A 17,120-nucleotide genomic window follows, 5' to 3' on the forward strand; every position below is an offset into this window, starting at 1 on the left:
TTTTTCCTTTTTGCACTGCTCAAAGAGCAGTGGGGCAGTGCTCCCCCGCCTTATCGAAGGAGCCGCCGCTGTGAGAAGGCTGTCAGCCGATGACAGACCTAATGTCTTCGCCAAATTCTTGTTTTCACACAGTAATCTAGCTTCCAGTTGCTTCCAAAATCATTTAGGAACAATCTAGGCATCATTGCAATTCTACTGTTTGTTGTTATCTTGTATTTGTTTCTATACGTTTATGTTTTAAAAAGGGGAGAAACTACTTGATTTTAATTATTTTCCAGAAAAGATTAATTTATATTGGCATCCACTCAGTCCAGTACAATACTGATCAGGTGGGAACCCCAGCTTCCTGCCAGATGTTCAGCCATATCGTTCGGGTTATATATTGTCAGGGAGCTTCTATTTTTGAAGTGTTTTGAGATCCACCTTCACCAAGGTGTTTTTTGATTGGAGATTTTGACAAATGTCTTTGGAGGGATGACAAGCTTGGATGCCTTGATGTCGTGCCTGCTCTATAAATAAGAGGACGGCCCCATCCATCACAACCAACTGCAACTCAGCAGGTAATCAGAGTGTGAGCCCTAGTGACAATGCACCTGCTGGACTAAACATGCACAAGTTAGCACATTATGGCCAAAGCAAAGCCAATATGTTAGATATATACCTGACGACGCAGTTTAGACCTATTTACTTTGCAAATGCTTCTTGCTTGCAACGGCACCATTGGAGTCCTTGCTACACCAATGGGTTGGATCGTGTAAACTTTCCACTAACCTATATGGGTATGTTGTGGGTCAAAAATATCATGGACTAAATATATAGAAAAATGTTGCCAAGGTAACTATATATAGGTAAGTGCTAGTGTTGGTTAACTGGGGTATGGGCCCTAGTCAAGCAGCAACCACAGTCCTAGTCAGGGTAAGAAGCAGGCAATTCCTAAATTAACATGTGCTCACCCTCTGGTAGCTTCACACAGAGCAGTCCGGCTTAACTTGGAGGTAATGTGTAAGGTGTTTGTGCAACACTTCAAACAGTAAACGAATGAAAACAGCACACAAAAATATTTCACACCAGGTTAGAAAAATATAAATTATTTTAATAAATAAGCAAGACCAAAATGTCAAAAATCCAATAAGTAGAACTTGAGATATTAATTTTTAAAGAATAAATGGTAAAATACCGCTTAGAAGCAATAAAGGCTTACTTGGGATATCTGGTTGTGCCGGATCGGGCTAAAGTCATAAGTTGAGGCCAACCAAGATGGAGTGCAGGCTGGATACAAGGACCTAGTGAGGCCACTGAACAAAAGTACCTTGATCTGGGTTGCGCCGACGTCAAAGAAGATGCGGAATGCAGTTGATGTCGATCCTCGCAGTGGTGGCGAAGGGCTGTCCAGATACACGCAGCAACAATGATGCATCGCCTCCGATGGGTGCAGGGACTAAGATGTGGAGTCCTCAGCGCAGTCGAGGTCACTGTCAATGGAGATGTGAAGACAAGAGCACCGCTCAGTGTAGGTCCCAAAGGCAGAGCGGAGTCTCCGATCGGTGCAAAGGCAGCGATGAATCATTTAGGACCCCTGCAACACAGATCACACCATCAGTGGCCATGTGCTGGTTCCCATTCATGCAACCATGCTGATGCCTTGGTATGAGAGCAGATACATGGTTTCGCTGGAGCAAGCACTTTAGGCCTCACTTACAAGTGTCCAGTACTAGGGTGGCACCATTTGGTAGGGTAGAATCACAGATGGGCAGGTCCAGGTGCAGCAGCATAGGAGTTGGAAGTCCTATATGCCGCTTAGACTTCAGATCAGAAGGCATGCCAGGAAGCCCTTGGAGTCACTCTGGAGTCACTCTGGGTTCAAGTGATGCAGGTCCAGTCCTTTTTCACCCCGGCAGGGGAACGGAAGGCAGCACACCAAGGCAGGAGTCCAGCAAAGCAGCCATTCAGCAGAGTGGCAATCCTTCAGCAGCACAGCAGTCCGTCTTCCTGGCAGAGTCTTCACAGGTCCAGAAGTGTACTGAAGTGGTCGTGTCTGAAGACCTTGTTTTACTATTATTATGGTCTTGGAAACACTGGGTCCTTGCAAAAGACTCCTACCTTGTCTCCTATATTGTGGAGACTTTAACACTAAGCTTGGCAAAGACCCTATAGAATTAGGTTGTCTAAGCTCAGCTGCTGATAGGGCACCTTGGACAGCTAGGGAGATGGAGCTGAGGAATTCCATTGCCTCTCTAGACTTAGTAGATACTATCAACGTTTTTCAGGGCCTAGGACCAAGTAAACCAACCTAGAGAAGCGTAGGAAGGTCTTCGAACATAGACTATATATGTTTCTCTAAGCATCTTCTGCAGTGGTGTTCCAATGGCGCAGTATTAGAAACCCAGTGGGGAGATCATAATGCTCTTATGATCGAGTGTATTTTACCACTGCATATGGATAGAGCACCATTAGTTCACAATGGAATTAAACAACTAGGGATGGGCTCAGACTAGTCTGGCGCCTTAATGATTCCAATGCCACACTGGGTCTGCTTCTAAAAAATAATTTGTCAGTGTTTTTGGGGTGTTCAGGCGAAGACTCGGGGGAAGCCCTTGCTGCCTAATATCAACTCCTGTGTATCCGTATTAAAACTCACTTGTTGAAACCAGTTGTTTCTGTGCTGAAGTTCCTACTCTGGTTTGATGTTCAGTGCTCTGCGGCTAATTGCTGTTTGAGGAAGGCAGTATTGGGGGCCCTTAGGGATGCTGGGATGGACCAGGGGGCTAGGTTAGACTACAAATGTGCCCACAGGAACACAAATGCTCCCTGTACAAAAGTGATTGGGAAACTCTTGAGCATGCAGCTGCCCATAACAGTAGTAAGGTTTTCTGGGATATCATCAGTAGGCTGCGACAGTGGTATTCATTCCCCAATCCACTCTTGATATGTAACATCTCGGGGGAGGAGTGGGTGAAGCACTTTAGCTCCATGTACCATCTAACCGAAGATAAGATGTGTATTGCCAGGCTTCGTGAACTTCTAGTGCACGCCTCTCTTTTCCAGGTTACCCTTCAAGATGTGGAGGATGCAATTAGGCTTGGTTCTATTGGGTAAGCTCCGAGGCCTGACGGGAACCCCTTGGACCTATATAAATGTAACTTGGGCTTGTGGGGACCATTACTCACTAATCTATTCAATAAGTCTTTGTGTAATTTGATGCTGGAGTCTTGGAGGCTTTCAACTATAGTACCAATCTCCAAAAAAGGTGATAGAAATTCCCCCAAATACTATAGACAGACTAGTTTCCCTTATCGATAGTACCATAAAAGTTTTGGGAGAGTTAACTTCAGTCCTCTGCAGACCTGGGCAAGTGATAATAACATTCTATCTCTATGCCAGTATGGATTTCGTCCTGGGCTTGGTACAGTGTCTGAACTTACATTTGATTGTGAGCAAGTATAACTTTGCCAGGCGCTACCCACTCTACCTCGCCTTTATGGACCTGTCTTCTGCATTCAACAATGTGAACGGGAGCAAACTGTGGATGATTTTAATTAACCTTGGGGTGGATGTTTGCCTAGTTAATTTTCTACACTCTCTGCATAAGAATCTGGGGGCTCGGGTGTCATACGGTCAGGCAGGAAAATTATCTGATGTCTTCCCCTCTAGCTAGAGGGGTGCGCCTGGGGTTTGTCATGGCACCCCTGCTTTTTATTATTTACATCAATGAACTTAGCACCCGATTTTCCATCACTACCAGGACGTGCCTAAAATTGCCAATTGCCCTGTTCCGGCATTACTATATACCGATGACGTAGTGTTAATGGCAACCACGCCCTGTGCTCTGCGTACACTGGTAGATTCCTTTGTGGCATTTATGACTAATCTTGATATGATGACTAATTTTGGGAAATCCCATATAATGTCCTGCAGGCCTGGTAGGAAATGTTTGGCATCCCTAAAATTTCAAGAGGGACATCAGTGCACTGTTCAGAACTTTTGCTACCTGGGCCTCACATTTAATGTGCCTTGAGACCCTCACGGGTGAGTAGCTGTGCTTTACAAACTCCTGATTGATTGATTGATTGATTGATTGATGTGAGTATTTCATGGTAACCACAAGTGAACACAGCATGCTCCAAGTTGAGGAGGGTGGCTAATGCCTTGTTCAACCTCATCCAGAAGGATGGAAGGGGTACTATTGCTCCCTATCTTAAGATTTATAGGTTACAGTGTGTCCCTACAACAACCCATGGTGCATGGGTAGGGGGTACCATAATGTTTCCCGTATATAGGTAGAGGAAAAATATAATTGGTAGGCGGTTGCCTAATGTTCCAGCATTTAGTTCTACGTATATTTTACATTCTGAACTCAACCTGGAATATGTTACAGACTCTTGTAAACTGGCACCCCTTCTGCTTTGGGTGAGTGTTTTGGCGAATAGTAAGGCAAGTTTAAATAGAGATGTTATTTAAGACTGTCTTAGCCAGGGCGAGAGTTTATACATTCCCTGGCTGAATTATGTTAATTAGTCTCTCGCCGAAATTGGTATTTTGGAAAAGTTAACTTCACCCAAGACCTTTCGTAAGTCTGACAAAAGGCTGGTCAAATCCTTCTATGTTGAGTTAATTTCCTCCCAAAGAACAGAGGCAGCTTTCAGTATACACTCTACTTGTATTTATTTTATCTCACTATCAACAGGAGATTTACCTTTTTTTCAAACTCTGGAGCTTACTCACTGGGAATGGTAACTCCTTTTTAGATTTAGGTCAGGCACTGTGTGGCGTCTAGTGTGCTTTTCAGAGGGTGGAAAGGTGTGTCATAGTATTTGCCCCCTTGTCCCTGTGATGGGACTGCAGAACATTGCCTGCTGCATTTTATGTTCTTTTGTAAATTTTATCGTGAATCTTTCCAACTTTGTCTTAAGCACCATATGAAATCTCTGACTTCTAAAAAGTGCCACACGGCTCTTGTATATCTCCAGACATTAGCTGATCATCATACCTGTTTAAGTGTTTGCTGCTTTCCTAAAATGTCTATAAACAGCAGGAAAACTATGGAGGGGTGATGAGCCTAAAGGCAGCTATATATTTTGTTAAATACACTTCACCAACAGTTTATTGTAAACTGTTTCATGTGACATATCTCATCATTGCTTTTATACTAGTGTTTAAATTAGTCTTTATATTATAATATGTTCTGTGCATAAGTGATGACTTGTATTTTGCACTTTGTTATTTGTTGAGCTGAACACACAAGGGAATGTATTGATGAGGTAGTAGCTTGAGATATTGCCTTTGTATTAGGATAAGGATGCCTCTCTGTATAAAAATGTCATCTGTTTCTACAAATATTGGTGCACATTTTTTATATTTTTATTATAAACTTGCTATGATGACTGCACTGTGCACATTTATGATCTCTACGTAAGAATAAATGAAGGAATTTGAAACGGATACTATGCACTGAAGTGATGTGCCAGAGGTCCAGTACTTATACCCAGGTTTGCCTTTGAAGTGGGGGAGACTTCAAAGACAGATGTTTGAAGTGCACAGAGGTCCTCCCTTCCTGCCATGGGTCCAGACGCACTATAGGGAGGTATGTGCCCCTCTGTGTGGGGACAAGACACAGCCTATTCAGGTGTAAGTGAGGCTGGGTCCAACTCCTTCCTCCCATCCACCCTGGATGGTCCAACAAGTCACACCTAAGCTCCTATTGTGTGTGGCTGTGGGGGGTACACACAAATTACAGATGTCATCCTCCCCAGATGTGTATCAGAGACAGGCAGCAGGTATCAAATGGCTAAAGTAAGAAAATGCGAACTTTCTAAAAATCATGCAAACACACAAATGTCAAAACTGACTTGACCTTCAGATGGAAGAACATTTATGATTCAATGTGTTATTTGGTCTTCTGTGTGTGACAAACAACAAAAGCAAATTAATGATGTTTCAAAAAAGAATAAATGGTGATCGCTTTTATTGAATATAGCATCCACGGATTACTTTGAACTAAAAAGGTCGAGTCAGTTTTGGCATTTGTGTGACTTTTAGGTGGCTCCGCCTTACTGACTATCTGAGCCCAACAACTTTGTTTGGTACAGCTTTCTAAAAATGGCATTTTCAGAATTGCAATTTAAAATCTGACTTCACCAATCAATCAATCAATCAAGGAATTTGTAGAGTGCGCTACTCACCCGTAAGGGTCTCAAGGCGCTGGGGGGGGGGTCGCTACTGCTCGAACAGCCAGGTCTTGAGTTGTTTCCTGAAGGCGAAATGGTCCTGGGTCAGCCGGAGGTGGGTTATGATTTTAAACTGGGATCCCAGAGACACCAACTTATCTCTCATCATTTGGGAACTACACTTAAAAAAATGTAATAAGCTAATCCCAATCTTATCCTATGGAAAAGATAGGACTTGCAGTAGTGAAAAACCAATTTGAGAGTTTTTCTCTACCAGGACATCTAAAACGTAAAAGTACATGCCCTGCCTTTTAAATATATTGCACCCTGCCCTGTGGGTTACCCAGGGCTTACATTAGGGGTGATGTATATGTAGAAAAAGGAAAGGTTTGGGCCTGGCAAGTGGCTTATCTTGCTAGTTTAAAATGGCAGTGTAAATGGCACACAGGCTCTGCAATGGTAGGCCTGAGTCATGCTAAGTGGGTGGCACAATAAGTGTTGTAAGCCCACTAGAAAACATTAAATTTACAGGCCCTGGGCACAAGTAGTGCACTTTACTAGGGACTTATACGTAAATTAAAATATGGCCGATGGGGATGAGCCAATATTACCATGTTTAGGGGAGAGACCACTAGCATCTTAGCACTGGTTATCAGTGGTAAAGTGTTCAGAGTAGTAAAACCAGCAAAAACGAGGTCCTAAATGTGAAGGAGGTAGGCAAATGCTTGGGTGGAAGACCACCCTAAGGGTGTCAGGTCTAACAGTAAGTATAGGCTTACTATTCTAAGCTCTCAGTATATGTGCCTTGACAGTATATATCTCTTCAAGATATGTGATATGAAGTTAAGAATATTTCTTCTGTACTTACTGTAATATAGAGACCCTGACAATAATAGTGTAATCTACATTTAGGCTACAATATTTTTGTGTCTTTTTCCCTCGATATTCTGATATACAACCTTAAGGTCAGGTCCTAAAGGACAAGATCCCCAGTCTGAAGGGTTCATCCAAACTCTGTGTCTTTGCTTCCTGGAAAATGTATGAAATCAAAGAAGCACCTAACACTCTTAATGCTAGACCTACTTTGGACCTGTGCCCGGCCAATCATCATAAGAAGCTGGCTTTTGTGTCCCAAAAAACACACACAGGGTGATGGGAGGAATATTTGCAAATAGTCTAACCACTGGCAATCCCTCTAGATAGCATTCCAACACTTTTTTGTGTCCCATAGTCACTGTGTTATATCTTGAACAGTTTCCATTTTAACAGGGAATCTACCAGCAGTGTTTAGAGCATCTACTGTATCTCTTTTGCTCAAGAAGCCTTCAGCTGGTACTTCTATCCTAATGGATTTAGAGACAATGTCTTCATTGCTCCTGCTAAGCCCTTTAAAAAATCCCTCATTCAGCAGCTGCATATCTAGAAGTCCTGTCCCTGTCCAAGTGGGCTTCTGATCTATCCAAGTCCCAAAGTCTGTCTTGTGCCCTGGATGTCAGCATTATGAGGGTCCTGTTACTGTTGAATTTATTGCGCTTTCCATCTTACATTTCGGGCTGTACTTACAAGGGGGTGTTGGTTTTATGAAGCAGGATTTGTCCCTAGGGGTTGAACAGCCTCTTTTCCATCAGACAGGATCAATGCAACATCTCTTCCCCATTCACCTCTTCCTTCCATTTGCTGAAGGCCTCTTCAACCAGTTCTGTATTGTACAACTTTTCTGTTTTGCGCCTTCTATTTTAAGTTCTCTAAGTATGCTGATCTTACCTCGGTCTAGGTCCACTCTCTTCCCGCAGCTCTGCTGTGCCGTCTCTTGCCTCCAGACCCTGACCTCCTCCTTGGGAGGTTCGAGGCTGCTGTCCGCTCCTGCGCCTGCTGCCCGCTCCAACTGGGACCAGACTGCCTGCAACCACCGTAACCTTTCTAAGCCGTTTTTTTTCTTAATTTTTCCCTGTTGTGCCACTGTTATTGTGCCCATCTGTGTCTTGCTCTAATTCCACCACTGTTTTTATTTTCTCGTGCCTGCCTGTTCCTTTCGCCTTTTGCCACTGCTGCCCCTGCGGCTCCTCCCCCCCAGAATTCCCCCGCTCCCACCTCCCACTCTCTGCTCCCTCCCACCTCCCCTACTTAATGGCGGCCACTGCGCGGTCACGCCGATGGCGTGTCGAAGGCTCACCAAAGGCAAGCCCGTCTGCGCCCGACCGCGACCCGACCGCGGCCAGCGCCAGCAACCCTGGACCTCCCACTACCCATCGCTACGTCACCACCACCCTCCTCGCACTCAACCTTGGAAGACTTAGAGTATGCAAACAGTCGTCGCTGAACATGACCCACGGCCAGTTCTCCTGCCTCCACTGCCACCAGACCCTCACCGCCACCCCGGCCTCTAACACCGCCGATGTCAGCACCGGCGACACCCTAAAATGCACCCTCCTCAATATACGCTCCAACACAAACACGCCATGGAAATCTGTAACCTACTCGACTCTCTCTCCCTCGACATCGCCTTCTTCACAGAGACCTGGACCAACCCATCCTCCGCCCCCGACATCAGCACCGCTATCCCAGAAGGATACAAATCCAGAGGAAAGACCGCCCCAACCACCCAGGAGGGGGCCTCGCCATCGCCCACAAGAGCACCCTCCGCCTCACCACCTCCAGTGAAGCCTTCCCCTCCGCCGAACACCTGCACTTCCAGATCCAGACCACTCCCAAAGCCACACTCCGAGGAACCCTCTTCTACAGACCCTCCTGGCCCCCGAACACCCTTCGCCACCACCATCACCGACTTCATCGCACCCCACGCCATCGCCTCAACAAACTACATACGTTATGTTATGTTAAAAAAATATTTGTACCGCGCGCTATCACCATAGGTTTCTTGGCGCTCATTGATAGGTAACGTGATCCAGGATGAGAGGGTTAGTCATATGCGGAGTGAAAAAGCAGGGTCTTTAAAAGTCTGCGAAAACAGTTGTACTTTGGGCAAAGACGGAGTGAAGGTGGCAGAGAGTTCCAGGTGGAAGAAGCCTGGACAGAAAAGCTTAAGCCACCGTGCTTTTTCCTTTTAAATTTGGGGACCTCAAGGAGATTAAGAGAAGCTGATCGGAGAGCTCTAAAAGGGATGTAACGAATCAATCCTGAAGAGATGAACGCGGGGGCTGCATTCGAGAGGGCCTTGAAGGTGGAACATGCCAGTTTGTGGATGCAACGTTTGGAAATAGGGAGCCAATGCAGACTATGGAGGAGGGGAGTGACGTGCTGATGTTTAGGCTGGTGGAAAATCAGGCGGGCAGCTTGATTCTGCACCAGCTGTAGTCGGTGAAGGAAGCATGCAGGGATACCCGCGTACAGCATGTTGGCATAGTCGAGCCTGGAGGTGATGAGTGCAATGACAACTTGGGTCAGGGCTTCTTTGGTGAGAAACCTGCTGATCTTGCGGATCCGCCTGAGGTGGAAAAAACAGGCTGAGGTGACCGAGTTGATTTGCGGTTTCATCGAAAGATCTTCAGAAATGATCACACCCAGGCTTTTGACTGAGCGCACGGGAGTGGGTGCTGTCCCCAGAGATGTTGGCCAGAAGGTGGAATTCCATGGGTGATTGGGGCCTCCTACCAAGACGAGCTCAGTTTTGGTAGGGTTCAGCTTTAAGTGGCTGTGGTACATCCACTCCGCGATGGTCAACATGGTGGTCTGGAAGTTAAAACGGGAGGAAGGAAGGGAGTCTATGGGAAAAATTAACTGAAGGTCGTCCGCGTAATTAAAGATGGTGACCGGGAAGTTGCGAAGGGAGGCTAAAAGGGGTTGGAGATACAAATTAAAAAGAAGCGGGGAAAGTGCAGAGCCTTTTGGGACTCCGCAGGGAAGGGATGTGTAGGGTGCGGACAGAGTGGAAAGATGAACGGACTGTGATCGCTGGTGAAGGAAAGATCTAAGCCAGTCAAGGGCCACTCCCTGAATGCCGGCATTGTGGACACGGTCGATCAGGATGGTATGATCGACCGTGTTGAAAGCCGCCGAGAGATCTAGTAGGACAAGGGCCTGGGAGATGTTATTGTCAGCGACATACTCATTAGAGACCTGAACTTCCACCTCGACAACCCCAGAAACCCCAACTCCACTATTCTTCGTGACAACCTCGCCAGCATCGGACTTAAAAAACTCATCAACACACCGACCCACAGAACAGGACACACCCTCGACCCCATCTTTGCGGCAGGAAACAGCATCCAATTCAGCCACACAACGCAGCCGCCATGGACCGACCACTACTGCGTACACTTCGCCATCATCAAACCCAAGGCACCCAAACCAGCCCCACGCCCACCACGAAGGAACTGGAGCAAGGTTACCGACGAGCAACTTAACTCCACCCTCACCCAAAACAACCACACCTGGGCACCCGACGCAGTCAGAGAACTCCACACCTGGATCTCCGACGAGCTTGCCCCCGCTATACAACCCCACCAGACAACGACCCAGGAAAGCCGCCTGGTTCACCACCGCTCTCCAAGAAGCCATACGCACCTGCAGACACCTGGAGAAGGACTGGAGAAACACCAAGACAACCGAAAACCACACCACCTACAAGGACACCATGACGGACTACCATAACCAGATCAGAGCCACCAAGAGGAACTTCATCCACAATAAAATCCTGGCCAACTCCACCAACTCCAAGGAACTTTTCAGTGTCATTCAAGAATACACCAACCCACGCAGCAAAGCCACAGACATCACCCCATCCCAAGACCTCTGTGACAAGCTTGGAACCTATTTCCATCTCAAGATCAAAAACCTCTACGACAACTTCATCGACCATCCACCAGGTGCCACAGATGGCCCCCCGCCCCCGTGAAACACCAGCCAGCTGACCATCTCCAACTGGACACCGATCACGGCCGAAGACACCACCTCGACCATGAAAAGCATCCACTCGGGAGCCCCCACCGACCCCTGCCCCCCTCACATCTACCACAGAGCCGCGACTGCCATCACACCCAAACTACAACGCACCATCAACACCACCTTCAAAACAGGCACCTTCCCAGACAACTGGAAGCGTGCAGAAGTCAGACCTCTGCTCAAGAAGCCCACAGCTGACCCCACCGACCCCAAGAACTATCAGCCCATCTCGCTCCTCCCCTTCGCAGCCAAAGTTGCAGAGAAAACAGTCAACAGGAAACTGACACGATTCATTGAAGAGAATGCCGTCCTCGACCCTTCCCAATCCGGATTCCAAAGCAACCACAGAACAGAGACCGCCCTACTCGCCACCACAGATGACATCCGCACCCTCCTGGACCAAGGCCACTCTTCAGCCCTCATCCTACTTGACCTATCAGCGGCCTTCGACACAGTCTCCCACCGCACACTGGTCGCCAGACTACACGATGCAGGCATACAAGGAACAGCCTCTCCGACCCCACAAAAATCACCTGCAGAGTCCCACAGGGCTCATCCCTGAGCCCCACCATCTTCATCATCTACATGGCCCCCCTCGCAGCCATCATCCGACAACACAGCCTCAACATCGTATCCTACACCGACGACACCTAGCTTATCCTCTCCCTCACCAAAGACCCCACCACTGCCGAACTCAACTTCCAGAAAGGAATGCAAGACATCGCAGTCTGGATGACCAACAGCTGCCTGAAGCTCAACGCAGAGAAGACAGAAGTCCTCGTCCTCGGTACCACCCCTTCTGCATGGGACAGCACCTGGTGGCTGACTGCCCTCGGAAGCCCACCTACCCCCTCAGACCACACCAAGAACCTCGGCATCGTACTCAACTCATCACTCAGCATGAACCATCAGGTCAAAACTCTGTCACCTCCAGCTGCTTCAACACCCTCCGCATCCTCCGCAAGACCTTCAAGTGGATACCCCCTGAGTCAAGGAAGACAGTCACCCTCGCAGTCATCACCAGCAGACTGGACTATGGAAACGCACTCTACGCCGGCATAAACAAGTCCCTACTCCGCAAACTCCAGACAATACAGAACACTGCCGCCAGACTCGTCCTCGGCATCCCCCGACACGAACACATCAGTCAACACCTACTAAGTCTCCACTGGCTCCCCATGGAGAAAAGAGTCACTTTCAAAATCCTCACTTGCCCCTACAAATGCCTACACAACAAGGGACCCAAATACCTCAACGACAGAATCAACTTCCACGTACCCAAAAGAAACCTCTTATCTTCCAACCTCGCACAGGCCGAAATCCTGCGCATCCACCGAGCAAGAGCAGGCGGAAGATCCTTCTTCCACATTGCAGCCAAGACCTGGAACGAGCTACCAGCAGACATCAGACATCAGACGTGCCCCCCGCCCTGAACACCTTCAGGAAGACCTTCAAGACCTGGCTCTTTGGCTAAACAATTCTGTGGACACCCCCCTCAGCACCTTGAGACCCTCACGGGTGAGTAGCGCGCTTACAATTCCCTGATTGATTGATTGATTACCTAGGCCATCTGTCAACAGTTTCGTGAGCTGGGGTGGTAGATTAATATTTTTGCTTTCAGACTCACCTCTGTCGGCTAGTTCTATAAAACTCAGTTTCGACAAGTTAGAGGTGGTGGCTTTATTAGTTTTGGCTTGTGTTTGGACATTGTGTTTCTGGTCTTCTTTCACTGGTCCGTTCTGCACCTGAGATGATTCTTTGAGCATTTTGAGGGTCTGTTTTGAGTCTTTGCTCTCTTTAACTCTACACAGTCAGTGCCATGCTCTCGCTTTTGATGGTTCTCAAATAAATTCTACCTCTTCTTACTGATAGAACGCTATGATTAATGCTGCTCTGGCAGCTGACTTACATTACTTGTGATATTTTCTTCAATTTAGAATCTGCCAAAATGTTCAAAAGATTTCAGCTGCTTCAAGATACTGCTGCGCGCCTTGTCCTGGATTTGAAAAAACGTGGCCATGTATCTTCTCATGAGACCATTTTTCATTGGGTAGTTTTACTAAGAAGGTTCAGTTTGAAAGCCTTCTGTTTGTCTTTTATGCTATATAAAGGCTTTGTCTCATCCGGGGGGGATTAAAAAATGCTTTAAAGGTGATTGGACTGGCCTCCTGTAGGCATTTAACTTATCCCATATTGAAAAGTTGAAGGTGGCAAGAAAGTTTCTCACAGCACAATATTGAAACCCTTTTATTTGACAACTTACAGTAACTATTTTTCCTTTAGTTAGAGCATAAAAGTGGTCACTACTAGCAAATCTTTCTTTGGTAACCTGTAGTTAGTACCAGGAAGCGCGTGTCATTTTATGCTTTGGTATTACCATAACCCAGAGAAACAGTCACTGCAAAATTCAGCCCTTTGAAGGTATCAGTTCCCCCAAAAACCTTGTCCAATCTCATTTCTAAGGTCTTCGCTAGGAGTACCCTTTTGTCGTATGTGATGGTGTAGTGAAGATTGTTATCTATATACGTACAATGCTAAGTTAGTACAACCGCGTTAGATGTTAGAAAGCCATCTTGCCGCTTTTGCTGCTTTTGCACACGACACTGTAGTCACATGTTATTAATTGAGAAATGCTTGCTCGACTTTGCTTCACATGAGAACTGTCTGTTGTTCACATCTCGAACAGTGAGTAGCGACCTTGGTCTGAACATCGTGTAAAGAAACAGTCTGGGTCGCTAGACGGTGCATGTTGTTGGATTCAGGTTGATCGGCCCACTATTTAGCCATAACACGCACGCAGCTGCAAATACCTGAAAGTCGGGTGCTTTTAATATTGCAGTGTTGCATGTTTTTCATTACATTCGGAAGAAGAGCTTTCCCAGGAGCAGAGTCTAGCTGATCCTGTGATGTGATTTCACTAAGCTGATCTTTACGGTATGGGGTTCCCCAGTCAAGCCTAGAGACCTTTTATTAGTCTAATAATAATAATATTAGTTTATTAGCGAAAAAAAGGTGGCTGATATCCACTGTCATTTTAGCATGATTACTCCTTTCATTTTCTATGGTATTGTAACTATGCTGATGGTTTTGTTCTTAATCATTTGTCTGCTAATGTTAGCCAAAGTACTGCATCTTAGGACACAAGGTTTATAAAATAAACTCTTTAAACTTTACCGTGTCTCTGTTTATTCTGTTGTGGACTGATATGAGAATAATTACGAACAGGTATTTCTGATTCCCACCATTCCTGAGAATACCCTAAGTCGCTTGTTCTGGGTTGTCTATACATTGGGACCGCCGAGATAAAACTCGGATAACGAATGGGACACTGATGCTGGTCGGATAAGGGGTTCTGGGTTCTGAGGTGAGTTTTTGGTACACCACAATTCACTGAGGTCCTGGTTTTCTGTGCATAGTTCTGTGCATAAGCAGAATCCCTGCAACATGGCGCACCTAACGTTTGGTCTATTGATTTGAAACGCCTTAGTAGTGCTTATATTAGTCCACAACACCCTCACTCTAGTTTCCGGTTGACGGGAGTGACGGTTTAACCTACCTGTGTTTTGACTAATAGGTTCTTTCAAGCTTGATCATTAAAAAGGTTATTTTTTACTGAACCCCAGTGCTACTGTTGATATCGTTGATACTCTTTAGTGTGTCCTAATGGCGATTGACATAGCCGCGCATAGTCGTGCACCTCTACGCCGTCATTTGACGACGTATGGGGTGCCAGATGATGGGATGGCTGTTATTTTTGTGGTGAGCGCTGATACGTCTTACCCGTATGAGTTGTTTTACTCTTGGGTGACTTTTGCGGCGGTGGACGACGATGATACGTTTCACTCCTTTACACCCACACAGCTACCCGCGGTCTATACCCCGTATAGGACACAAGAAATTCCAATCTCTGCCTGGCAGCATACCATTTGGTTTAATGGTGCCCTTCCCCATGCGGTTGCACCGGCGAGAATGGGCCCGTTGTCTATTTCAGGGGCCACATGGCCGGTGCTGGCCGGCTTTACGCCTCATCCCCGCTATCTCACAGTGGCGGTGGCTGAGTTGCGGGTACTACACACAGCCCTGATTACAGTTCAAAGGGCTTTAGTGCAGTACGTGTCACGCAATGTGCAGGTGGGGGCACCTGCTGTTGCGGGACAACCAACGGACCACCATGCAGTGGTTATTAGTCCTGTTATGGTTAATTCGGTGATGGGCAAGCGCCCCTAAAATAAGGATGATTTTCCTTTTCGGCTTGCTGAGAAATTTGACCAACTGGAGGCGGTTTTTCCGCATACCACTCCTGTGGAGAAACACAGGATTCTCACCATTAGTTTGCCGAAAGACTTTGTCCCAGATATGGCCGATTGCACAAACTGGGGCAAGGTCTTTGCCGCGACCTACTCGAAGTGCTTCGGCACTCCGTCTATGTCTGTACTACCCTCCGTCATCAAACGTGTTCAAGAGAATCACGTTGCGGAGGCTGCTGCTGAATTAGGAATGAGGCTTGTCGGAGTGTTCGATGTGGTGGCTTCCATGGTAATGGGCAACCTCAAAGGCAATGCCATGCAGTTCCAAGTACTAAATAAGTTGGATAGCGTGGATGAACTCGACAAGCCCAAGGAGTTCGCAAAAATAATTGCGCAAGCCTGCAGGCAAGTGGGCCGTAGTGCATTGGGTGTTAAACCAGTCGTAATAATTCCTGATATTGTACAGCAAACTAAGGTGAGCTCGTCAACTAAAGACGAACGCCCAACTTTTCCTAAAGAAAGTTGGCGAGTGAAGAAACAGGGGAAGAAGCAACAGAAACAGGGGTCTCGTCCTGCCTCGCCCGTACAGTCGTCGAGCGAACGCACATATGATCTGCGCGATCGATCTCGTATTAAGTCACAGATTTCAGGTTTCTGAACAACGCTCTCCTCGTTCTTCACAGGAAACATCGGCTTTACAATCCGGTGGCGGAGACCGTGGGAAAGGAAGGGGTGCCCAAAGTTGTGAGCAACCCCGCCAGACTGATGGCAAAGGCAAGCAGGACGAGTCTGCACGTCAACGACCCCTGTTTCAGAAGAAGAAAGTTGCTGCACTAACAGCGAGGTATGCCACAGATGGTGCGGACGCAGCTTCAGAACCTGACATGGGCACTAACGCTGCTCGACAGCGCGGCAGAAGTTACAGTAGTGCGACAAGCACTGCGTCCATGTCTGGTGGCGACAGCAACTGATACGTTCATAACTGTAGAAACTGCTGACACTAGAGTGGCTCCCCCTGACAGACTATATAACATAGTCCTTTGAATTGAAGGTGACATATAACGCACGATTAAGGGGATTTTTTGGGATCATCTGACCACATCATATGATATTCTGTTGGCAAAGGCAGATTGGCCCGTGGCTTTCGTTTTAGATGCTCCTAGAGGGGAGGAGGTAATCCTCCTGCCCTTTGCGCACACAGTGCCGAAGGACCAAGCTAAAAAGTTTGCAGAGGAGTGGGCTCTGGTGCTTGCACCTGCGCTGTATCGTAATCAGGTAGGCTGGGATAAATTATCCCCCAGCCATGAAATTCCGTTGCGGTCCACGCCCCAGCCACAACCCCAATATCTCATGCGTCGCGAAGCAAGACCTCACGTCGCGGCTATCCTTGAACAATTGGAATATCAAGGTGTGATTGAAACATGTGTGTCACCAATGAATAATCCTTTATTCACTGTGACGAAGCCTGATGGGTCGTACCGCCTGGTTTCTGATTACCGGCATTTAAACTCTCATTGCCGGACATGCGCAGTACAGAATACCCACAGTTCGGCTCTCGTCGATAGTCTCGTGAGAAAACGGTTTAAAACCACACTTGACATTTCGAACGGCTTTTACAGCCATAACCTGTCCTCTCTCAGTAGTGAGTGGACGGCATTTACCTCGGGTGGCAAACAAAAACATTTCAAAAGATTACCGATGGGCTATAAAAACAGCCCTGGTGTCTTCGCCGCTCGCGTTGTCTCTCTGTTGGAGAGCTTAGACCCTGATGCGTATTCGTATATGGATGATATTTATCTCACTGATG

At 46.9% G+C, this 17,120-nt stretch overlaps 1 protein-coding gene across 1 annotated transcript in view; it reads right to left on the reverse strand.

Moving 5' to 3' along the window:
* C7H8orf90 (chromosome 7 C8orf90 homolog) overlaps window positions 1-12,832 on the reverse strand; it is a 51,130-nt gene extending 38,298 nt beyond the window's left edge. Inside the window, exons 1-2 of the mRNA XM_085614818.1 lie at window positions 12,694-12,832; window positions 9,777-9,955 (exon numbers count right to left, since the gene is read on the reverse strand). Of these exons, the coding sequence (XP_085470944.1) occupies window positions 9,777-9,955; window positions 12,694-12,832 (318 nt within the window). The remainder of the gene's footprint in view (window positions 1-9,776; window positions 9,956-12,693) is intronic.
* Between the last annotated feature and the right edge of the window lie 4,288 nt (window positions 12,833-17,120).

This window comes from Triturus cristatus, chromosome 7, assembly GCF_964204655.1.
Source record: "Triturus cristatus chromosome 7, aTriCri1.1, whole genome shotgun sequence".
Taxonomy (NCBI): Eukaryota; Metazoa; Chordata; class Amphibia; order Caudata; family Salamandridae; genus Triturus; species Triturus cristatus.